The 24023-nt window shown below is 43.1% G+C and overlaps 1 protein-coding gene across 1 annotated transcript in view; it reads left to right on the top strand.

The window, feature by feature from the left end:
- Positions 1-24023, top strand: part of ELP1 (elongator complex protein 1) — a 38681-nt gene that overhangs the window by 6108 nt on the left and 8550 nt on the right. Inside the window, exons 7-30 of the mRNA XM_033172751.1 lie at positions 1238-1328; positions 2264-2387; positions 2833-2926; positions 4028-4261; positions 5455-5625; positions 5792-5885; positions 7334-7504; positions 8668-8774; positions 10038-10141; positions 10889-10942; positions 11209-11314; positions 11855-11970; positions 12871-12944; positions 13035-13113; positions 13630-13709; positions 14771-14908; positions 15640-15725; positions 16104-16252; positions 18066-18189; positions 18694-18791; positions 19786-19987; positions 21735-21796; positions 23038-23100; positions 23213-23273. Coding sequence (XP_033028642.1) covers positions 1238-1328; positions 2264-2387; positions 2833-2926; positions 4028-4261; positions 5455-5625; positions 5792-5885; positions 7334-7504; positions 8668-8774; positions 10038-10141; positions 10889-10942; positions 11209-11314; positions 11855-11970; positions 12871-12944; positions 13035-13113; positions 13630-13709; positions 14771-14908; positions 15640-15725; positions 16104-16252; positions 18066-18189; positions 18694-18791; positions 19786-19987; positions 21735-21796; positions 23038-23100; positions 23213-23273 — 2682 coding nt within the window. The remainder of the gene's footprint in view (positions 1-1237; positions 1329-2263; positions 2388-2832; positions 2927-4027; positions 4262-5454; positions 5626-5791; positions 5886-7333; positions 7505-8667; positions 8775-10037; positions 10142-10888; positions 10943-11208; positions 11315-11854; positions 11971-12870; positions 12945-13034; positions 13114-13629; positions 13710-14770; positions 14909-15639; positions 15726-16103; positions 16253-18065; positions 18190-18693; positions 18792-19785; positions 19988-21734; positions 21797-23037; positions 23101-23212; positions 23274-24023) is intronic.

Genomic DNA, 24023 nt, shown 5'->3' with positions numbered 1-24023 from the left:
ACACCTGCTTGAGTAAAGGATAAAAAAACATATTTTTAAAAGTAAGAATACTCTTATCATCATCACCATTATTAACATACATTGTTAAAGTATTTCTCAAGGCTCTGTTCACACCCATAATGTCTCCTTAAGAGATGGAACTCCAAGAAGACATAGGCAAATGTGCTATCTCAGTTCTAAATGGTTCCTGTTGAAGTATCGGGCTAACATAAATGGTCCACAGCCTGATACACAGTTATATAGTATAATATATGCAACACGTTGGCGGCGCACAATAATCTCCAAGTCAGTTATACATTCTTGATCATATATTAATTATCAAAGTTCTGAGAAGAATATATAAAGTCTTATACAAAAGTCACAAGGATTTATAACCTAACAAATCTGAAAACAGACTGTTGATATCTAATTACAAAGTGTTTTTTTAAAATGTTTGACTCCATCTAAATATCTAATTCTAGTACAGTGGTGCCTCGCAAGACGAAAATAATTCGTTCTGCGAGTGCTGTCGTATAGCGAATTTTTCGTCTTGCGAAGCACCAACGGGAAAATAGCGGTTTGACGGGAATTTTTTTTTCCGTCTTGCGAGGCAAGCCCATTGACAAATTCGTCTTGCGGGACAGCCTTTCGCTAGCGAATGCCTTTCGTCTAGCCAGTTTTTCATCTAATGAGGCATTCGTCTAGCAGGGCACCACTGTATGTTTTCCAGATGTTAAACTCAGTCTTTAGATTTCCTTTAAATAAATTCCTGAAGATACACAGTTAAGCAAACACCAAAGCTATTCCCACCCCAGGCACTGGGATAATCAGTGGTGTCCTTGAGTGCATCATTTTTATTTTCTCTCATGGCTGCAGCGTTGCAGTTGGGATACTGGGTAGATAAACGCCCATAAATATGGACAACATGGGTGCAGAGGACATACATGTATATTACATGCAAACACACCTATAGTGTCCCTGTGCATGGGCTCACACATAATGTGTACGGTCATAATGATAGGCGTTGCACCAGTTTCCTTAAAAAGAGGAAAGTCTCCCTCAGACAGACTGTGAGCAATGAATGCACAGCTGCTCAAGATGTAATATTAACCTGTATTGTCTGATAAGGCTCCCTGGGAGACTTGATTGGTGAAACATAGTCTGCAGATCCTGAAGCTTGGAAAACAATTCGGAAAAAATCATACTGTGCGCATGTTTCTTTTCCCCCCCTCTCCCCCCCGCCCCTCTGAAAATACAGGTGCTCGGAAAGTCAGAGTGTGGAGCAGAGAGCTTGTTCTGCAGACTACAAGTGAGCCCGTCCCAGGGTTAGAACAAGCACTGGCCTGGAAGTGAGTAGGCAATAGTTGCGTTTTGTGGTGCGTAATGAGTTTGCGTTGTGTTCTCATATGCCCATTGAAACTTCACCAGCCATGGATTTTTAAGGTGGTGACTTCACTGGTGAAACACACTTCAGACCCATCTGCACTATACATTTAAAGCAGTATTATACCACTTTAAACAGTCGTGGCTTTCCCCCAAAGGATCCTGGGAAATGTAGTTTGTAAGTTTCTGAAGTTGAATTTAACAGCAGTGCCGTTAGCACTACAATTCCCACCATTCCTGACCACTGGTCCTGCTAGCTAGGGATCATGGGAGTTGTAGGCCGAAAAACATCTAGAGGGCTGAGTTTGAGGAAGCGTGAATTAAAGGCTGGAAGAGATGGAGGGGAATGGGGAAAGAAGTGAGAATTTCAGTAGTCCTGATGTCTGGGATACAAACGCTTTTGTTTGTATCCCAGACATCAGGACATGGAGGAACAATGAAGGGGTAAGCCTCGTATATAAATTTCTCAGAGGCCAAGGTTATGGACCTGGTGCGCAGGATTTGCTGTTGTTGAGTTCCCAGATCTATGAGAAATGGTAGCCCTGTTCTCTGACTCTAGCGATGTCAGTTTGTATGTATATATTTGTAGTATTGGCTTTCACCCTCCCCTCTGGAAAAGTTCCTGCAGGTGGTTGTAGATGGGGGCTGTGCTGGAGGGGAAAGATTGGTTCTCAATGGTGACCTTTTTGTTCTGAGGGGCTGTACTCTAGAACACACAGGAGTAACCTCCACCCTCAGAAGCTCTCAGAAATATATATAGGGTCTCCCTTCTCCACCTTCCACCTTCCCTTATGACAGATGTTTCACTACTTCATCTTTTTTTAAAAAAATAAAAATGTATGTTTGAGGAATTATCCGAAACATTGTTGTCCTAACTTACACTTTTGTTTTATTTGTTGAGACCCTCTGGAAGCTTAATTGCATCCACACAAGATAAAGCCAACAAACACGACGTTGTGTTCTTTGAAAAAAACGGACTTCTTCATGGTGAATTCACACTTCCCTTTCAGAAAGGCCATGTCAAGGTAGGATGACTCTTTCTGAATGGTTTGTAAACTAAATACAGTGGTACCTTGGTTTCCAAATGCCTCTGCAGTTGAACATTTCGAGCGCTGAAAACTCGGAAGGAAATACCTCAGTTTTCAAACGCACCCCAGAAGTCGAACAGGAAACGCAGCTTCCATTTGAGTTTTTCGTATTGAGGCTTCCGCTTTCAGTTTTCGGTTTTTGAATGTTTCGGAACTCAAACGGACTTCCGGAACGGATTATGTTCGAAAACTGAGGTACCACTGTAGTAGTCAGTTAACTGAATCTGAAGATTTCTTTGCCCTCCCCTCGTTTGGAGGGATTTAGAATTCTTTAGAAATCATCGTTTTAAATTGTGAAGCAGATGCTACTCGACTGAGGGAAAATAAATTCTGTTGGAAATGGCTCCGGCTTCATACGACACCCCAATCCATGTTGCTTTAGGTAAATGAGCTTCTCTGGAATTCGGACTCCATGATATTAGCAGTATGGTTGGAAGAACTGAAAACTGAAGATACCGCTCAGCCGAAGACATATGGTAAGAACAGCATCATCATCTGACTCTTGGTGTACCAGAACTTCTCAGACTGGCTCACAGAGTCAGGTGTGGCCTCCATCAAGTACCCTGGTGCATGGCTGTCTGCTCACATTTATATGCTTCCAGTCATGTGGAGGATTAAACTGCAGAAACGTGCATGCGCCAATATGTGTGATTGCTGCCATTAAGGAGATACAATTTAAACTCTCAGGACAGAGAGAGAGAAAAAGAAAAAGAGAGAGAGCACTAGAGAGACTTTTCATGCAACCCAAATCATATAGGGTAGGGGTCAGCAACTGGAGGGGGCCTAGCCCAATCCTGACCCCGCTCCCTCATGGGTGCTGGCATCCCGCTTGCCAACCTCCAGGCGAAAGAGATGTGGAGAAAGTGGGAAGGACAGGACTACCTAAATGGTATAGAAATTTATTTATGTCTGCTACTACAGCAGCAGCAGCAAGAATGTTACTTGCCCAAAAGTGGAAAGAAGCAGAAGTCCCAGTAAAGGAAGAATGCATACAAAAACTTATGGAATATGCAGAAATGGCGAAACTTACCGGAAGAATAAGAAATCAAGATAACAAACTTTTTTTAAAATAAAAGAATGGAAATGTTTTATTGAATGTTTACAGATAAATTGTAAACAGATGAAAACATTAGCAGGATTATTGTAATAGCCTGCAGTTTCATAAGAGTATATATTTACAGTAGATAATTAAATGAGCAAGTTAAATGAATGTGGATATGCGGAAGATATTAAAAAATAAATTTAAGGAACTGCAGAAAGGGGGGGAAGGAAGTCAAAATTTGAAATGTTACATTGATTGTAAAGCTAATGAAATGTATAAATTTGAAAAGTATAAATAAATTTAAAAATCGGATGCGGAGAAAGAGGCATCTGTGCCAAAAGAATGTGGTGACTACCACCACTTGGGAAACGTTCGTTTTCAAACTAAGCTGAATGCTACACAACTGGGCAGAGAAGAGATTCTAATACCTCAAAGCTAGAGAGATTCAGAGTTTGGGGGGGGGGAAGTGTCTGTTCTGCTACAAGTTGGGGTGTGTCTAATGTACAGTCCTGCGTTCTGTGTGTTCTGTGTGCAGTTCAGCTTTGGACAACGGGAAACTACCATTGGTACCTGAAGCAAAGTCTGCATTTTGATTGCTCGGAAGGCAGCCAGTCCATTGTGTCCCTGGCATGGGACCAAGAGATGCCGTACCGACTCCACATCCTCTGCCAGCAGTGGCTTTACCTCTGCTATGATTGGCAGTGGAGTACGGACCGCAGCAGCGGCGAAGGAGCAAGCGACTTGGCTAGTGTGGCAGTCATTGATGGAGGTACGTTTCTACTGAGCGAGGTTGCTGTGTGTGTGTGTGTGTGTTTTTAAGGTGGACTGCACCTGCTGAGAAGTCCGCGCAAAAAGAATTAGGCCACACTTTTGCAAACTCTAAATCTGAATTTATTCCCTTATCTCCCCCACTCCACCCAGCATTTCACAAGATGGAGAAGATGCTCTGTCAGGTTTACAGTAGCCAAGGTGGCCCTGTGCAGGGCTCCTCCCCACAGCTAGTAGAAGCAGAATAAATGATGCAAAATAGGCAAATACATAGAAATTCACTTAATTTTGCATAATATAAACAGGTCATGAAATTTAGTTATTTCTCGATGCAGGACAATTATTTTAACTGCGGAGTATACATAGCCCTGATTAAGGGCTTGTTAACATGAGGGAATGGCCATTTTGAAGGAACCTAGAAATCCTCCAAAGCAACTCAGTCAAAACTGACAAAACATCTATAAAGATAGTAAAAAAAACAATTCTCTTCCTCATCTCCTGTGCATGATGAGTATACATCTTAATATCTATACAGTGGTGCCTCGCTAGACGAATGCCTCGCTAGACGAAAAACTCGCTAGACGAAAGGCATTCGTTAACGAAAGGGAGACTCGCAAGACGAATTTCTCTATGGCCGCGACTCACAAAACAAAAACATTTTGCGATTCCCCCCCCCCCCCGTCAAACCGTGGCGCTTCCTCCAACCGTGCTTCGCAAGACTAAATTTCCACTGTACGACAGCACTCGCGGAACGAATTAATTTCGTCTCACGAAGCACCACTGTAAAGAACTTTCTATGTGTTCAAAGCCCTTCACATGTCACAGAGTGTTTCAGTAATCTTTACAACAATCCTGTAAGGAAGTTCAGTATTGTTATTGACCTGCCCTGTAAGGTATCTTGGTATTATGATCAGCAGATGGGGCTGAGGCTCTAGGATTATAATGGCTTATTCAAATCCACCCGGTGAGTTCAGATTGGAGGCAGGATTCGAACATGTGACCTGCCTGTTCATACACTTAGCTCATGTGATTGCTCTATACTTAACGATCGGCCGCTGGAAAAAGTGATCAGACTCCACTAAAAAGCATTAGATTTTAATATGAAAAAATCTGTGATGATGGCCGTATGCTGAGTTTGGCCTTTGCCGCTATGCCCATTAAAGCAATTTCCCCCTCTCCTCTTTATGTTTAAAGACAAGGTGCTGTTGACAGCCTTCCGTCACGCGGTGGCCCCTCCACCTCTTTGTACATATCAGCTCCAGCTCCCCTGTTCTGTCAATCAAGTTGCCTTCCTTATGGAACCTTCTAGAAGTGGGGATCTTGCTGTCCTGGATGCTAGCAACAGGATTTCCATTTATAGAGCAGGTAGGTACGCCCGTGGCTTCGCCAAAAACATGGCTTCAACTCCTTGCATTATAAAAGGCCAGGTGGGGATGGTGGCTTTCAATCTGCTTTTAATTTAAAACAGAACAGAGGAAACTTCCCAGGCTGATGCTGAAGTAAGCCTATTCTCTTTGTTGCCTTTTGACAGATGGCCAGACAGACACAGACTCCACAGTTAAAACTGGTGCAGTTGGTGGAAGTAGATGCAAAGTTGCAGTCCCACGGCTGGAAAAGTCATACAGGTACCGGGACTTGAACTTGGTGCAGAATATTTTTTTCCTGAAGGAATGTGAAACCAATACATATAACCACAGTCGTACCTTGGTTTTCGAACAGAATGCTTTCCGGAAGTCCGTTCGACTCCCGAAACGTTCAGAAACCAAGGCGCAGCTTCCGATTGGCTGCAGGAGCATCCTGCAGCCAATCGGAAGCCGCACCGGACGTTCGGCTTCTGAGGCAAAGTTCGCAAACCGGAACACCTGCTTCCAGGTTTGCGGCATTCGAGTTCCAAGTTGTTCATGAACTAAGCTGTTCGAAAACCAAGGTATTAGCTACTGACTGGGTGAGCTCTGGTGACCAGGGTAACTATTCCCTTGACTTTCTGTATTGTTTTCATAGGCATCCTTTAGAGAAAGACAGGGAGGTTGCATTCACCTCTTCCCAATGTCTCATTCCACATACAGTTATTCCTCAAGCTCATTGCTTTTATTTTATTTTTGGCTAACTCTCTGGTTCTTCACATTATGAGCCAGTTTGACCATAACAACCCCAGCTTCATAAATCATGAGCATTAGGAGAGCATGTTTCTCTTCCCTTTGTTTCAGTACTTTGAAGCTGGCCAGACAAGCTATAGTTTAACGTATGAAACAGAAAAACTATAGCTTCATGTCTGGCTACTAGCCAGGATCATAAACCAGTTGAAACAACCTAGGCGTGCACTTGAATACTGTAACGTGTAAAAAAGTGTCCCTCAAACCTGATTCCCACAAGCACTTGATTTCTCAACAAACAATTACTGCCCGCTTGGTGGCTGGCAAAGTAAACATGTAAACTGGTTCAGTTTTAAAGCATGGTAAATGAAGTGAGGAGATGGAGCTGTTTTGATGATGTGATGGAACATACACACGTGAACCAGCCCTTAGTGTGCCAGTGTGGTGTAGTGGTTAAGAGCGGAAGTTTCGTAATCTGGTGAACCAGGTTCGCATCCCCGCTCCTCCACATGCAGCTGCTAGTTGACCTTCTTTGGGCTAGTCACACTTCTTTGAAGTCTCTCAGCCCCACTCACCCCTCTGAGTGTTTGTTGTGGGGGAGGAAGGGAATGGAGAATGTTAGCCGCTTTGAGACTCCTTCGGGTAGTGATAAAGTGGGATATCAAATCCAAACCCTTCTTCTTCTTCTTAGCTCTCCAAAGCTAACTTGGGGTGCACATACGCAACAAAAGCGTTTGCAGAATCCGTAGAAGACCCTCTTCCTCTGCTTGCCTTCTGACTTGCCAGAACTGGTTACCTCGGGCTAATAGGCGATTCCTCCAAATAATACTGAGAATAATATTGTCCATTCTCTATGCCGTGTCGCCTGGGTGTATTTTAGAAAGGGTTTGAATTGTGCAGAGGTGGGGGTGGTTAATGCTCCCAATTAATGAAGTACACAAACAATTTCTTCTCTATCTTCTTTTTGAAAACTGTTGCAGATTTGACCTTGGCGACAACAGAGACGGGAAAAATCCACTGTGGCTTCGCCTTGTCACCTGGTTGCAAGATGACCTGTTCCTGGCTGCTAGCCAGGGGTACCTCCCAGTTCACACCTCCATTCACCATCTGAATCTGTCCTCGTCGGCAGAGGAGGGAAGCATTGATATCTGGTACTGAAAAGTGTATTATGTGTGCTGTGTTAATTTCCGAAATTCCTTTGCTTGGTTCTGGAATGCTAAGGCAAGGCTTCCTCCTTTGTGCCCTTTTGGATCTGACTGGCTGGTTCAGCTGTTGCAGAGGCTTTGGCTGTTTAAGCCCCAGTAACTGTGGAATGCCAATCCTTGTGTATTTTTTTGTTCTCCCAGTCGCCCATCTGTGTGTTCTGATGCCCAGAAAGAGCAGTATTGCAGCTGTACAACCAGTTAAGGTGCATTGATAGTGGGTGTTAGAAAACCCTGGGAGTAAGAGTCCTTGTGAGATTGTTCATGGTGCTTGCTGCCTTTCTTGACCATGGTATATATTTCTTGGAATATATATATACACACACACACACACACACACACACACACAGTATTGCTCTGTCAAATAGGCTAGACAGAAAAATTGTCACTTACCCAAGGCCACCCTATGTGGTTTGTGGCTAAACTGGGTTCCTCCTAATCCAAATCCATCACTTATCCACTGTGCCACACCAGCTCCACAAACATGTACACTGAAACCTTGACGCATCTGGTGCATTTTAGCCATCTATGTTAAAATGGCGCTGAAGGCTAGAGACTGGGATTGTCTTAGGGGTTTTGTAGACTTTGCTAGTTAAATTACAGAAATCCCCATTGAAATCTGGTTAAATAATATTTGGACTGTGACCCTATCAGAATGCCTTACTCACCACAGAAGGATAATTAAAGGCAGTTGATGAGACTTGGCTTCTTTTCTTTTCCTTTATAAATGTGACAGAATACACCTTTATTCCACCCACAATACAAGAATCTCTGGGGAGAGGATACTTGAGTAGATAGCACATTGCTTGTGTACAATAAACACATTGCTTGTGTACTGTGTACTGCAGATGAAACTTAATATGAATGTACCACTGGACGAGTTACTGTAGTTATATGTTGTTCTTGTATTTACATGAAAACCAATAAAAATTATTGGGGAGGGCGGGAATTATTGCTTTGTTAGGATCACTTTGACGGAACAGTTCAGAGTGTGGTTTGGGTTTCCGAAACCTGCATTCCCCTTCTAGTCCCTTAGTCAGTTATGCAAAAATGACTGGTCTCAGGTTGAGCATAGCACAGTCAGCTTCCTCCCTTTTGTGCACCTTTCATAGCTCACCTGTGACTGTGGATGGCGATGTCATCAGCCTGTGTTGCAACCCAAAGACAAAAGCTGTGGCTCTGCAACTTTCTGATGGACAAATAATGAAGTACCTCTGGGGTATGTATTGGTCACTGTTATTCTCTTATCCAGTTGGCTGGTCTTGGAAGTCTTGACATGGGAAGGGAAGGGCTGTAGCACATGTTTTGACCGCATGGTGGCCCAGGCTCCATCTCCACTTAAAAAGACCTGTGATACAAATGGCTGGGAAAGACCCCTGCTTGAGACTTTGCAGGGCAGCTGCTTCCAGCCAGAGCAGGCGGTACATGTCTAGATGGGCCAGTGTCCTGTCTTCATATAAGTCAGCTTCATAGGCTCAAATGTCACGAAAATCCATAAGCTGCTTTTTTACCTTGTTTAGCCTCTAGCGCATTTAATGTTTTCATCTCCTAGAGGGTGCTGTGAACCATGCACTTTGTGTGAATGATGTATTCAGTTGTGTGCAGGTGTCTGTTTTCTAGAATAGCCTTCCCTAACCTGGTGCCTGCCAAATCAGGGACACGGGTGGTGCTGTGATCTAAACCACTGAGCCTCTTGGGCTTGCTGATCAGAAGGTTGGCTGTTTGAATCCCCACGACGGAGTGAACTCCCATTGCTCTGTCCCAGCTCCTGCAAACCTAGCAGTTTGAAAGCATGCCAGTGCAAGTAGATAAATAGGTACTGCTGTGGCAGGAAGGTAAATGGCGTTTCCGTGCGCTCTGGTTTCCGTCATGGTGTCCTGTTGCCCCAGAAGTGGTTTAGTCATGCTGGCCACATGACCCGGAAAGCTGTCTGTGGGCAAACGCCGGCTCCCTCTGCCTGAAAGCAAGATGAGCGCCGCAACCCCATAGTTGCCTTTGACTGGACTTAACCATCAAGGGGTCCTTTACCTTTTACATTTTTTTGCCTGCCAAATATATTGAGGCACAACTCCTGTCAGCGCTGCCAGCGTGGCCAATGGCTAGGGATATGATGGAAGTTGTAGTCCAGAAAACACTTGGAAGGGCACCAGGTTGGGGAAGTTTGTTATATAACATCACCAGACCTTTCAGAGCCCAGGTGAGAGAAAGCGCGAGAATAAGAGAATGCAAAGCTGAATGGTGTGTTCCTGGGCTCAACTTTTCTAGAGGACCTTCTCCCATCACTCTTCAGGCAGCCCCACTGTTCTTGGCTCTGGGGCATTCCCTAATCTAGTAGTGTGAGGGATGCCACCCAGGTTGCAAGCTTGGCCTGTTCAGCATCATTCCAAGATGTTGAACCTTAGTAGATCATCCTGCATTCAGTAAAATAAATAGTCTTGGCTTTATCACATAGACCTGCTGTGTCTTTTCCCTCCCACTTCAGGAGCTGAAACACCAGTTGCCACCCCTTGGCTGAACAGCAGCGGTTTAGCTGTCCAGTTTCCCTCTCCATGTATGCAGACTGCACTGGCTTTGGTTGGTGGTGAAGTAAGTAAAGAATAAGTGTGAAGACTAAGACCACTGAGCACCTGGTTGTGACCTTACTCAGCGGTTCTCAAGCTTTTTTCTCTGAGCCACACTTTCAGAATAAAAAATTGCTTGCGTGGCACCGAATTTTTTTATTGATAAGAAATACATTTGAAACCCAAAAGAAACTGCTTAGCAGCTGATAAATACATTGGAAAACAAAAAGAAACAATGCCTAGCAGTGTCTGTGAAAGACTTTTTCCTTTCATCAAGTACTTGCAGTTTTTAATACCTTGCTCTTAGTAATGCTGCTTATATTTTTCTACTATGATTCTTGTACTTGAGTTATTGTTGTTTTAGAATATGCTATTTCAATATATTTTGTAAAATCGCCCTTGAATTTGATAATGAAGGATGGTGTGTGTGTGTGTGTGTGTGTGTGTGTGTGTGTGTGTGTGTGTAAAACAAATAAAATAAATATTCCGGCAGTGGTAAGGGTGAAGTTTCAGATCCCTGCATAGTTCTTCCCATCTCTATAATGAGCGGAAGCAGAATAAAATATCCAAAATAATTTTGAATTTTATACATATTTGTTTCATTCAGATGATTTCGACAAGTCTATATTTTAGATGGTTTGTTTGTTGTTGTTTATTTCGTTAACAGGCAATGGCGCCTGGTTTTGATTCTCGGTAAAGAATTCATAGGTATCCAATCTATGGCAGGTTTGCTTTCTAACCCTGTGCTGTGCTCTGCCTTTTGTCTCCTCAGGAAATCATCTTTGGTCTGACTGACAGATGCCGCTTTTTTATTAATGACGTTGAGGTACCAACTCCTCTTACAGCTCTCACTCATTTGTTACCCCTCTGCCATAGGAAGCTCCCTTGTACTGAGTCAGTCCCTTGGTCCATGTAGCTCAGTCCTGTCAGCATTGACCGGGCAGTGGCACTCCTGGGTTTCAGGCAATGTCAGGCCTTGACCCTGGACCTTCTGCCTGCAGAGCATATGCTCTACCACTGAGCTTCGGCCCTTCCCCAACATAATGTCCCCCATAATGACCTACTGCAGGGATTCTTCTCTGTTTCCCACAGGTTGCTTCAAACGTCACATCCTTTGCCATCCACGATGAGTTTCTGCTGTTGACAACGCATGCTCATACCTGCCAGTGCCTGTCGCTGAGGAACACATCCCTGAAAGGTGAATATCCCCAGCGTGCCTAGCAATAATGGGTGCCCTGGTCAGCTGATCTTTTCTTGGACTTCCTCTTCCTTGATACGCTGCTAGCCCTTCCCTCAAATACGTAACATCCACCTATGGATGGATGTTTGCTTTCGATTCTTCAAAATGACCACCAATGTTCCTACTTTTTATAAGAGCTTGGTTTCCCATGCCACAGTGGCACAGAGAGGATGAGCATAATGTTGTCTATACTTTATAAAGCCATTAGCATTGTAAAGGCTCTCTCTCTCTCTCTCTCTCTCTCTCTCTCTCTCTCTCTCTCTCTCTCTCTCACACACACACACACACACACACACACACAGAAAATCTATGTCAAATGTGCACAGTTGCAGAAATCCTTGTGCTATTGGGACAGTTTCATTGGATCCAACCCGGCATATCTGCGTTTGGGGTGTATCCCTGCTGTCCTTTTTATTAGGCACCTTTTCCTCACTCACAAAAAATGTAAATCATTATTCCTTTGGGACTGAGCTTTTATATTGACTGTGGCATCTTCAGCTTTGCAATCAGGTTTGGGCAACGCAGCCGTCCCCAACAGTGAGACACTGCGCAAGGTTGAAAGAGGATCCCGGATAGTCACAATTGTGCCGCAGGATACAAAGCTCATTTTGCAGGTGAATGCTCTACATCTATGCTTATGGCTCAAAGCACCTTATTTGTTGCATGGTGGTGGTGGTGGTGGAGAGGAATAATTGGGCTACATAAATGGAACAATTACGCCATGAAGCTCTTGGCTGGAGTGTCTCATTCACAAATCAGGCTGGATAAATGATTTCCCATAAAACGAACTAGCTTACTGAGGAAGAGGTGAGGCTGCACCCTTCTCCCTCATGTGCCAGTATTGTAGGATAGAAATGGGATGCGGGTGGCGCTGTGGTCTAAACCACTGAGCCTCTAGGGCTTGCCAATCAGAAGGTCAGCAGATCGAATCCCCGCAATGAGGTGAGCTCCCGTTGCTCTGTCCCAGCTCCTGCCAACTTAGCAGTTTGAAAGCACACCAGTGAAAGTAGATAAATAGGTATCGCTGTGGCGGAAAAGTGTGCTCTGGTTTCCATCATGGTGTCCCATTGCTCCAGAAGCGGTTTATTCATGCTGGCCACATGACCCAGAAAGCTCTCTTTGGACAAACGGTGACTCTCTCGGCCTGAAAATGAGATGAGCGCCGCAACCTCAAAATCGTTTTTGACTGGACTTAACCGTCAAGGTGTCCTTTTCCTTTTCCTTTATAGAAATAAAAATATGGGGCAGCGTTCGGACATTTTGCACCCCCACTTGTTTTTTAATGTCCCCATAGCTCCGGCTATTTAGACACTTGCTATAAAAAAAAAGTTTCACCAAGCTTTCCTTGAATATGACCAGTTTTGCAATATCAATTTATTTGATTACTGAAGGCTGTGTCAAGTGGCTGCAAAAGGGAAGAGGGAGTGTTCATGACTCCTCCCTCTGCTATTGGCAATAAATGATTGTGGTGCTAGCAGCAAGGGCAGTAAATTTATGTTGGGATCTTTCTACAGATGCCGAGAGGAAACTTGGAAACTGTTCATCACCGTGCCCTTGTTTTGGCCCAAGTCCGCAAGTGGCTGGACTGGTGAGTCAAGTTGATGGGACGTTGGGAGCAATTTGGGACATGTGTCTTCCTCTTTTGAATGACTTACCATCATTCTGCCTGTCCTGCCAGCCTCCAGTTTAAAGAAGCCTTTGAATGCATGAGGAAGCTGCGAATCAATCTCAACCTCATTTATGACCACAATCCGGAGGCAAGTTTGAATAACCCTGTTGTCAAAGTTGCTCAGAGTGCATCTGTTTGGGGGGAGGGCCTGAACATCACAAATCCTCGCAGCGAGGTGATGGCTGTTAGTGCTGTCACCCAGCTAAAGAAATCTTAACTGATTTACTCATACCATTTATCATTTTAAATTTGCACAAGCGTAAAAACAGTTGTTCTGTAACAATAGCAGACTTTCTCCATCGATAATGATAGGGGTGTTCCATATCTCTTGACCCAAGTTAGAAGATCAGAAAATATGATTTCTGCTCCATGGCACACGGAAAGTTAGATAAGGTCTCCTCCAAATGCCATTTCTGATACCTACCCATGTTGAGTGAGGATTTCCCAGGTTTATCCAACGTAAACCACCTGGACCGCTTTTTTAGATGGGCTGTGAAAGGCCATTTCAGCATGAAATTTGCTTTGGGTTTGTTCTGCCTAATTAAAATTGGTCCACAAATTTAAGAGGTTGATATGAAGTTAATAGGACTTGGTTTCGTTTCAGGTTTTCCTGGAAAACGTGGAAACATTTATAAAACAAATTGATTCAGTGAGTTTTATCAACTTGTTCCTCACAGAGCTGAAGTGAGTATTGCCTGGTTAACGTGCTTTGGTGTAAAGACCAAGAGGTTGACAGCGCCTTATACATGGGTGCTGTATTTGAAAATGCAAAATAGCTTTGAGAGGAGAAGCTGGAGAGAGGAGTGCTTAACCCTCTCCCCAGCTCTCATTTTTCCATTTCAGAACTGCCCCTCCAAAGTATTTTCTCTCCTGGAGCAGAAAAAAATGTTTCTCTTAATTTCCCCCATCCTGAAGCTGTTCTGCTTTTTCAAAAGCAGGGCACTGTTGCATGCATTGGCACAGCCTTCGTCAACCTAGTGCTCTCCAGATGTTTTGAATGACATGGGAGTTGTGGTCCAGAACATCTGGAGGGCAACAGGTTGGCAAAGGCAGCATTAGGGTGTAGCACACAGTTAGTTCCTGAGGAAGTTCTTGTCCTACAAGTCTTTAGATTGCTCTCGTTCCCTTTCCTTTCAGAATTCAGTCGGTCTATAGGGGCTAAAGTAACAGAGGAGGAGGAATTGGATATTTTGGGTGAAACTTGATGTGTTTACATATATTTTTTGAGGACTGGTTGAGAGGGAGGTCATATTCCTTTAAACATGTACAATCAGGCAGCTGATTGAGAGGGAGGACACTCTGCAAAACAAATTCTGCATCAAGTAAAGGCGAATTTTGCAATCTGTACATCGTGCAGATTAAATTTGTTATATTTTCTTTTATTTTTGCACTGTTGTCGTTACTATTTTATGCAAAATGTGTTCTGATTTGCCTGTATGAAGAAGGCAAGTGAAATTCCAACCTCAGTCACTGGAACTTTTCTGGTTTCTAAGATTTCATTATGCCATTCCCACATATTTTCAAGTACTGTATATTTTTGCGGACCTAAGGGCTAGAAATTTGTATGGAAAATGAAATCCAAAATGCCGAGGATTTTAGGAAGCTAGATTTTGTGCTTTTGAGAAACACACAGTCCTACCAATTTTTTGAGTCAGTCTTGTTGCATGATGTGTTTATCCTGTGTACATTTTTGTATTGTAGATGGCACTGAGACCCATTTTATTTGTTTATGTGCTCCTTCCTAGAGAAGAAGACTACACAAAGACCATGTACCCGCCTCTAGAGCCTACCAATGTCTGTGAGCTTCACGATTCTGATAGAAAAAAGGTTAACCTCATCTGTGATGCAATGAGAACAGCCATGGAGAACATCAGTACTACCAAGTATTCAACATATCATTCTAGAATATCTCTGTATATAGAAGCCATAGAACCCTGATAGAAATCTGATAGGAGTGCTGGGTCTATACAGAAAGGAAGGAGCTTGACTTTTAATGACAGGACTACCAGATCGCCAGAGTTTTGAGGAAGGAGGAAATATATTTTCCCCCACATCCACCAGAAATCCTCAGAGCTTGAGATTCAGGGTATGTGGGAAGAGGAGGGAATGCAGTTTTAGGCTTAAGGAGTGGTGAGTGTTCCCTATCTCCTTTCTCAGGGTCTAGAGCAGGGTTTCCCAAACTTGGGTCTCCAGCTGTTGTTGGACTACAGCTCCCATCATCCCAGTGGTCAGGGATGATGGGAATTGTAGTTCAAAAACAGCTGGAGACCCAAGTTAGGGAAACCCTGGTCTAGAGACCGTGACTCCTTATGGTGTCAGTAAGCAGAGGCAGAATTGGCTCTCTCCATTTGCTCTTTTCATTCTAATTTACCTCAGTCATGGACAGAAGGGCCAGGGAGTTGGTGAAATAATTATCAACCCAGACTTCCTCTCTATCCCTTTAAAACCAGCTTCTTTGCTAAAAAGGGGTGCGGGGTGTTACAGGAGCTGAAGAAAGGGGCTAGGTGTCTAAATCTCTTCTCTTCCACTTTAAGCAAAATATGGGAGAAATGAACAACTACCTAAAGTCCAGAGGTTTTAACACCTGTCTTTCCCTCCCCCCTGTCCTCTTTAGATACTGCTTGTCCATACTGACCTCTCATGTGAAAAAGAGCCCCCCAGAACTGGAAACAGCTCTGCAGAGAATTCGTAAGCTTCGAGGTACATTATTAGGGTTGAATTGATTGAACACATATTATGGGGTTTAAAACTGGGGGAGTGGGGCCTCGTAAAGGCCGTTAGGCAGTATCTACATTTACCAGGGGATGTTTTGGCTCATTACTCACTCCTTTGGAGTTTCACCAAATGTTGGACTCAAGTTTCCAGGATTTTTTTTAAGGAACAATGAGGGCAAGAAACTTGCTTATGGTACATTAAAGCTCAGTTACTCATGCAATCAATCTGTGATGATAGTGCTCGCTTGTTAAACAAGTTCATACATTTCTTTGCAACATCTTCCTTAGACATCATCTGATTCAGCCGTCGCCTTTTGAAAGTCTTTTTAATAATAATAATTATTGTTATTATTTTAAACTGCAGAGCAAACTTCAATAACTGCTGGATCTGTGAGTGCAGAAGAAGCTCTCAAATACCTGCTGTACTTGGTAGATGTCAATGAGTTGTATGATCATTCTCTGGGGACATACGATTTCGATTTAGTAATCATGGTTGCTGAGAAGTCTCAGAAGGTAATTTTGTGTTTTGTTTTCCCATAGCCCATCTACTGCCCTGTCCTAGATGTTGGAACAAAACAAAAAAACTGCTTTATCAAAATGCACTCTCAAGGGGAGAGCCAGTGTGGTGTATGGTTAGAGCAATGGACCTAAGACCTGGGAGACCCAGGTTCGAATTCCCACTCTGGCCCGGTCACTGCCTCTCAACCTAAGTCGTTGGAGAGAAAAAGTGGTCTATAAATGCAAAATACACTCCCAAGAATTGCTTCTGCCACCCCAGCTCCTCTGCTGTCAATGGCTGCATGCACACTAAACCTTTTAAAGTACGCCCAGAGCACATTCCTTCCATCAAAGAATTCTGGGCACTGTGCTTTACCCATCACAGAATTACAATTCCCAGCAGCGCTTAACAAACTACAGTGCCCAGAATTCTTTGAGGAAGGAAATGTGCTTTAAAAGGTACAGTGTATACACAGCCATAAGCATACAGGGTTGTCCATCCTGTGCAGTTCCTACAGATCACACCTGTTTCTTAGTGCCAATTCTTCTTTGCCTTAATTATCCTTTGCCTCATTTTTCCATCACCTCCTGGCAAATAGAAGGGGAAGAAATGGAGGCAGTGAGAGATTTCACTTTCTTGGGTTCCATGATCTCTGCAGATGGTGACAGCAGTCACAAAATTAGAAGACGCCTGCTTCTTGGGAGAAAAGCAATGACAAACCTAGACAGCATCTTAAAAAGCAAAGACATCACCTTGCCGACAAAGGTCCGTATAGTTAAAGCTATGGTTTTCCCAGTAGTAATGTACGGTAGTGAGAGCTGGACCATAAAGAAGGCTGATCGCCGAAGAATTGATGCTTTTGAATTATGGTGCTGGAGGAGACTCTTGAGAGTCCCATGGACTACAAGAAGATCAAACCTATCCATTCTCAAAGAAATCAGCCCTGAGTGCTCACTAGAAGGACAGATCCTGAAGTTGAGGCTCCAGTACTTTGGCCACCTCATGAGAAGAGAAGACTCCCTGGAAAAGACCCTGATGTTGGGAAAGATGGAGGGCACAAGGAGAAGGGGACGACAGAGGATGAGATGGTTGGACAGTGTTCTCGAAGCTACTAACATGAGTTTGGCCAAACTGCGAGAGGCAGTGAAGGATAGGCGTGCCTGGCGTGCTCTGGTCCATGGGGTCACGAAGAGTCGGACACGACTGAACGACTGAACAACATTTTTCCACACTGCTGTTTAAATTGTCTGTGGTGTTTCCCCAGCCTGGTGCCCTCCAGATGTTGTTGGACTGCAACTCCCATCATCTCCAACAATTGGCCGTGCTGGCAAGGGCTGATGGGAGCTAGAGTCCAGCAACATCTGGAGGATTCGGGAAGGCTGGCCTGTGGCGACCCAAATGGGGTGTCTTTGGAGAGTGTTCATGATGTTGCTTTGTCAGAAGTTGAGCCATGACATGAACAAAACCACCTGCGTCTTCTCAAGGAATTGAATAAAATGACAGTAGGGACAAAAGAGGCCGAGAAAAGTGAGAGCCCCATCCCACCCTCACCCCCCCAAAAAAGGAAGGAAGGAAGGAAGAAAAAAGGAGAGAACAATATTAATTTTAAAAAGTGCATGAGTTTACAACAAGAACACAAAATTTCTGAAAATAGATTGTGCCTTTTGACACAACAAGAAGGCAAATAGTTTCTGCTCAGATCTAGTCTGCATTTTTTTGGGGGGGGGGGCTGTTCAATCTCTGTTTTCCAGTTCCTTTGACAACTAGGCAACTGCAGTTAATGCCTTTCAAAAATAATTATTTTTTAAAACCTTCTTTTTTTGGCAGGATCCTAAGGAATATCTCCCATTCTTAAACAAACTTAAGAAAATGGAAAACAATTACCAGCGATACTCTATAGATAAATATTTGAAGAGGTATTCAAAGGCTCTTCACCATCTCAGCAAATGTGGTAGGTACCCTGGCTGTGAGGTCTCTTGGGGGCAAAGATTCCTTTTGCCACATCTTATCTTTTCTGGTAACTATAGCTGATTAGAGACTCCCCCATTTTGCTAATCTTGGTAAAGGGAGGAGCAAAGTTTCTCCTCCCTTTACCCAGCAACAGTGGCTTAATAAACTGATTATCTGAATGCAGCCAACATTTTCAGGATTTTTTTCTTCCTGTCCACCCTCAAGAGATTGAATGCTGGGCTAAATGGACCATGGATCTGAGGCTACGTATCTATATTTTAATTTTTTTTCTTTTGGAAAAACTGGGACTATAACTTGCTCCCCCCTCCTCTCTCTCTCCAGCTAAGATTTTAATGTTTGTCCTCAGGTAGCTCAAAAGTTTTGCTTTCACACTAGTACTTGCCTAGCCAAACCCCACTCTAGTCAGCCCGGGTTGGCTTGTGCAGTTATGTGAAACCCATTGCTTTCTTTCTTCCCAAGAAAGTGTATTTTGCTTTACCCTCAGGGCCAGAGCATTTTTCAGAGTTCCTGAACTTGGTGGTGGATCAGAACTTATTTAATGAAGCCCTGAAGCTATACTTGCCAGACACCCAAGAGTACAAGGTGTGTGAAATACTTTCCCCATTGTTGTACCTTTTTCTTATTACTACTTTATTACTTGTGAGAACAGGCCACTCTACTGCAGTGATAAAAGGCAAGTTGCAGGCTAGACGTTGGCCAATAACTTACTCCAAACCACATCATCAATTTAAAAACCAAGTCACTTTTTCCTGAAGGGTGACCAGCTCTTTCTGCATATCAGTTAACTCAGTGGCTTCTGCTTCATGTTTTTTAAAAAAGTTTTATTTCTAAAACAAGAAATAAAATAACAGTTGCACGCACGATCATAGCCTGATACGTACAAGGTTCAAGTATCTCTCTCTCTGTGTGTTTTGTAATTCTGTTTCATCGACTTAAAGAACATGTACCAAAAAAACCAAACAGGAAACAACAAATTGGAGTACGGTAAGCATCATGTTTCATTACCAATCCTAAAGAAGAATCACATGATAGAATTAGCAGGTAGAAATGAAATCATTGAGAACATAAGGTCTCATAGTCTGTCTTGTTGAGTCTCCTCAGAAGGAGACATGGGTGTTTGGAGCTAGGAGAGTTGTGGTAAAGATACAGAAACATAGGAGATGAGAGGAAACTAAACAATAGCGAATTTGTCTTTCTGAGCCACCCACCTTATTACCCTCAGATTTTTGTGGGCCCTACTATGATATTTCACCTGTTTTGTCCAGTGCTCCTCAAGTCAGTGAATAATAATAATAATGATAATAATAATTGATAATAATTTATTATTTATTCCCCAGCCACTCTGGGCAGCTCCCAGCAGAATATTATTAATAATAAAGCGATAAAACACCAAACATTAAAAACTTCCCTAAACAGGGCTGCCTTCAGATGTCTTCTGAAAGTCAGAAAGTTGTTTATCTCCCTGACATCTGATGGGAGGGCATTCCACAGGTGCCACTACCGAGAAGGCCCTTTTCCTGGTTCCCTGTAACCTCACTTCTCACGACTCCAATTTCTTTACATCTCTGCCTTGCAGACTGTTAGCTATGCTTATGGAGAACACTTGATCCAGAAGCATCTCCCTGAGCAAGCGGGGCTAATCTTCTTCCGCTGCGGTGCATTCGAGAGAGCACTGGATGCCTTTTTGATCAGCGGTAACTGGCAGCTGGCCCTGACGGCAGCCGGCGAGCTTTGTTACACTGAAGACAAGCTGGCCAACCTGGCGAGGAGCATGGCAGGTGAGCATTCCAAAAATGCGTGCGGCCTCTCGTTTGCGCTGTTCCAGGGTTGCCACCTGTCCTCTTTTTCCAGGACACGTCCTCCTGAGAGCCAGCGTGGTGTAGTGGTTAAGAGCGGTAGACTCGTAATCTGGGGAACCGGGTTCGCATCTCCGCTCTTCCATATGCAGCTGCTGGGTGACCTTGGGCTAGTCACACTTCTCTGAAGTCTCTCAGCCCCACTCACCTCACAGAGTGTTTGTTGTGGGGGAGGAAGGGAAAGGAGAATGTTAGCCGCTTTGAGACTCCTTCGGGTAGTGAAAAGCGGGATATCAAATCCAAACTCTTCTTCTTCTTCTTCTTTTCAGCAGTAAAATTTCTGTCCAGGTGGATTTTTTCAATTTGCCAAAATGCCTCTGGCTATACTTTCTGGATGAGACATAGACATAACTGGTGGCTGAAGACTTGCTTTCCCACTAGGGAAGATTGACAAATTAAGTTAATGGAGTATGCGGAAATGGCTAAATTAACTGGGAAACTTAGAAATCAAGATGACAACAAATATTTTAAAAAATGGGAAATGTTTATTGCATATTTACAAAAGCAATGTATGCAAGTTAATACATTAGCAGGGTTTAAAAAAAACCACTTGCAATATTATATATAATGTGTAAGCTTGGAGATAATTAGAGATACAGATTTTATTGATATGCATTAATGAAGATAATACAAAGGAACCAGGGGAGGGAGTGGAGGGAAGTTGGGGGATTCAGGTAATCCTAGAATGTGGATTTAAAATTGATTGTTTATATAGTTGTTTTAAATGTTTTAGTTTATGGGTTTTTTTTAATGCAATGCAATGATTTTATTTTTGTGAAAAAATTTATTTATATATATATATGTATATGTATATGTATATATAATCTATCTCACAGCTTCTGTAGCCTACATATAGCGTCCTCTTTTTTGCTCTTCAAAATATGGCACCCCTACATCCAGGCTGCAGGTTAGATCCATAATTTGGCACCCTGCCTGTGTCAGATTATGCATTCTGCCCGAGCTTCTAGTTGGGAAGAGATGGGGCGGAGGCCTCAGGCCTGTGTGCCTCCCTTCCCTCCACAGAGTATGGGATCTCTTGGTTCATTTTCTACTTTCTCTTAAGGGAGAGTTGGGTGCATGATAGCCTGAGGGCCATTCTCAGTCATACCCTGGATTGAATCCTGGCAGAAGATTACAAGCCCTTGGAAACCAAAAGGAGTTTTGAGACAGAGCATCCTGAAGTTGGAAATAGTACAGCACTTCAGATGCCCTGCACAGCCAGCTTTCTTTCCGTGTTACCTGATTCCCTTCCCTTCTTTGCCATTCTCCATTTTTGCCAAACCTCCTCCCCCGCTGCTGAATTCCTTGAAGCCCGAATAGTGTGACCAAGTATTCATTAATGCAGATTATATCCGTGTGGCAGTTTCAACTTGCATAAGTCTGTGCAAGGAGTGTGGTTGCTATGGTGCAGAAATTTATACGCCAGTTACACTTCCTATCAGGATGCTGTTGTTAGCATTTCACCAGGCAATATGAATGAATGGAATCCCTTGCTTGCTGACTTGATCTAATTTAAGGACTGGCTTCTTTAATTAATGGGGATCGCATACAAGGAGGAAATCGGAACCCGCAATATATTAAAGCAATAACACAGGCAGGGTTTATTTTACCAAGAAAGGTTTCTTTTTTCTTTTCCCCCTTGAAACATTAAATTCTCTTCCTTTTTCAGGGAAATTTGTTGAAAAAAGGAAGTATGCAGATGCAGCAATACTACTGGAACAATATGCCAAGGTATAGCCCACATTTCAAATGAAGGGCAGTATACAAATTTAATAATTATAATTATAATTATTTATCTTCCACCACACCCTGCTGCTTGTTGCTCAGATTCCCCACTTACTGCCCCTGTGTCTCTTAGTGTTGTCTGGCCTGGGTTCTAAAGACAGGCATTATGGTATAGCGGTCAGAGTGTCAGACTAGGACCTGGGAAACCAGAATTTGAATCCCCACATAGCCACAAAGCTCACTGGTTTACCTCAGGACAGTCCCTGCATCTCAGACTGACCTACCTTACAGGGTTGTTCTGAGGATAAAAGAGGGGCGGGAACGACGTGTGCCGCCTTAGCTTCTTGAAGGAAAGGTGGGATATAAATGAAGTACCAGTACATAGTACAGGAAGTGGCCAACTAACAACCAGTGAGCTGGATCCTGCCCCCAGCAAATTAAAATCCATGTGTGCGAGAAACATTCAGTACTCCCATTCATCTTCCAGGTTGTAACGTGTAAAGATAGTCTGCAGTTTGTTATACTTTCCCTCTGGGATTTTGTTTGTAAAGCCCTGTGTTGCGCGCATCATCATAATTCCTAAGTTTATTAACCACTTTGCGCTTTCCCCCCTTTTTATATGCTGTGCTCTCTATTTTACTACTATCTGTAAATCGCTTAATTTTTTAAGTCATAATCATAAATAAGAATAAAAATGTGCACCCCACTATCCAACTTCTCAAAATTTCAACACCTCTTGTGATGGTTTGACCCCTTTCCTTTTTAACAGTACAAATTCCACAAACACCCTCCATATCTCCTCAAAATCATTTTTCCTGCGTATTCCCCATCTTACCTTAATGGCACGTGTTAATTTGTCATTAATAGCTATATCCCACACCTCTTTATTCCATTCTTCCATTTTATATTTTGCTTGCCCCTTCCGCTTCTTTGCTATAATAATTGGTGCAGCTGTCAATACATTTGTGAGCAAGTCCTTCCTAGCCTGCGAACCTTCCACTCCATCGTAAATTGATAATAATGCTACCTTTGGACTTTCGGTCAGCTTTAACCCAATGATTTCTGTTATCTCCTTAAACACACTTTGCCAAAAAAAAAATATTGTACATATTTACACCCCCACCACATTTGAACATAATTCCCTGTTTCCTGGCATCCCCTCCCTGTAAATAGCTTTGAGGCATGTTTAAAGCGACGGATGAACATAAAAATAGAAGGCAGCAAATACTTTGCTTCCCTCTTTCCAGGATTACGAAGAGGCCATCCTTCTCCTCCTGGAAGGGACCACTTGGGATGAAGCCCTAAGATTGGTGAGATCCTTCAAAACATGAACCCATTTTTGTTACCTGCCTGTTGAAAGGCACTCAACAACAACCTTGCTGCGGGTTTTTATGTCCCTTCTCTTTTTCCTCTGTCTCCCAGATTTACAAATATAACAGGACTGACATTCTGGAGACCAACTTCAGACCATCTCTGCTGGAAGGTAAAGCTCCTGCTTCATGTTTGCTGGGATGCTCTCAGAAGTGCGGGGCTGCTGGGCTTCCAGGGGATACTGGATACTGGACAGGGATACTGGGATGTGGGACTCTACTGGTCTGAGATCAGCACTTGTGCAAGGATATTGATAAATGTTGTCTTGGTATGCAGAAACTGCATGTTGTAGTACATTTTTTCCCCTGGATCGTGCAACTTCAGACTGCAGGCGGGGAATTGTGTGTTCAAATGTTTCCTTTGTGTAAAGCAAACCTTCCTGTGCATGGAAAGCTAGCCCATCAGAGATGACTAGATAACAGTTTCAAGATCAAATTCTGCCTTCTCTTTTAGTGGGCAGGATTCAGTTAAACAAGCACTTTTAGGTAATTCCCCCCTTGTTTTTTTTTCTTTTCTTTTTTTAGAAATAATTTTTATTGGTTTTACAAAATCACACAATTAACATTTTAAAACAATTTTTTTTACCATAAATAAAACATGATTCTTCCGGATCCTCCCCACCCTGGGTCCTTTAAATATCATTCTCATATATATATATCTCCCCAAAATAACAAACTTATACAATAACAATATATATTCATGTCCAAATATTTAAAGAGTCAACTTCCCCCTAAGCCCTTCCTTGGTTACATTGTGTTTCTTCACACCGCATGTCCTCTGTAGAGGGCCTTTAAATATCTTAATCAACTGCATATTATAGTTCCTCCGCATTTTAGTCCTCCAATATATCCAAAGTCTTTGT

The sequence above is a fragment of the Lacerta agilis genome, chromosome 16 (genome assembly GCF_009819535.1).
Source record: "Lacerta agilis isolate rLacAgi1 chromosome 16, rLacAgi1.pri, whole genome shotgun sequence".
Lineage (NCBI taxonomy): Eukaryota > Metazoa > Chordata > Lepidosauria > Squamata > Lacertidae > Lacerta > Lacerta agilis.
This window is presented reverse-complemented; position numbering and strand designations above follow the sequence as displayed.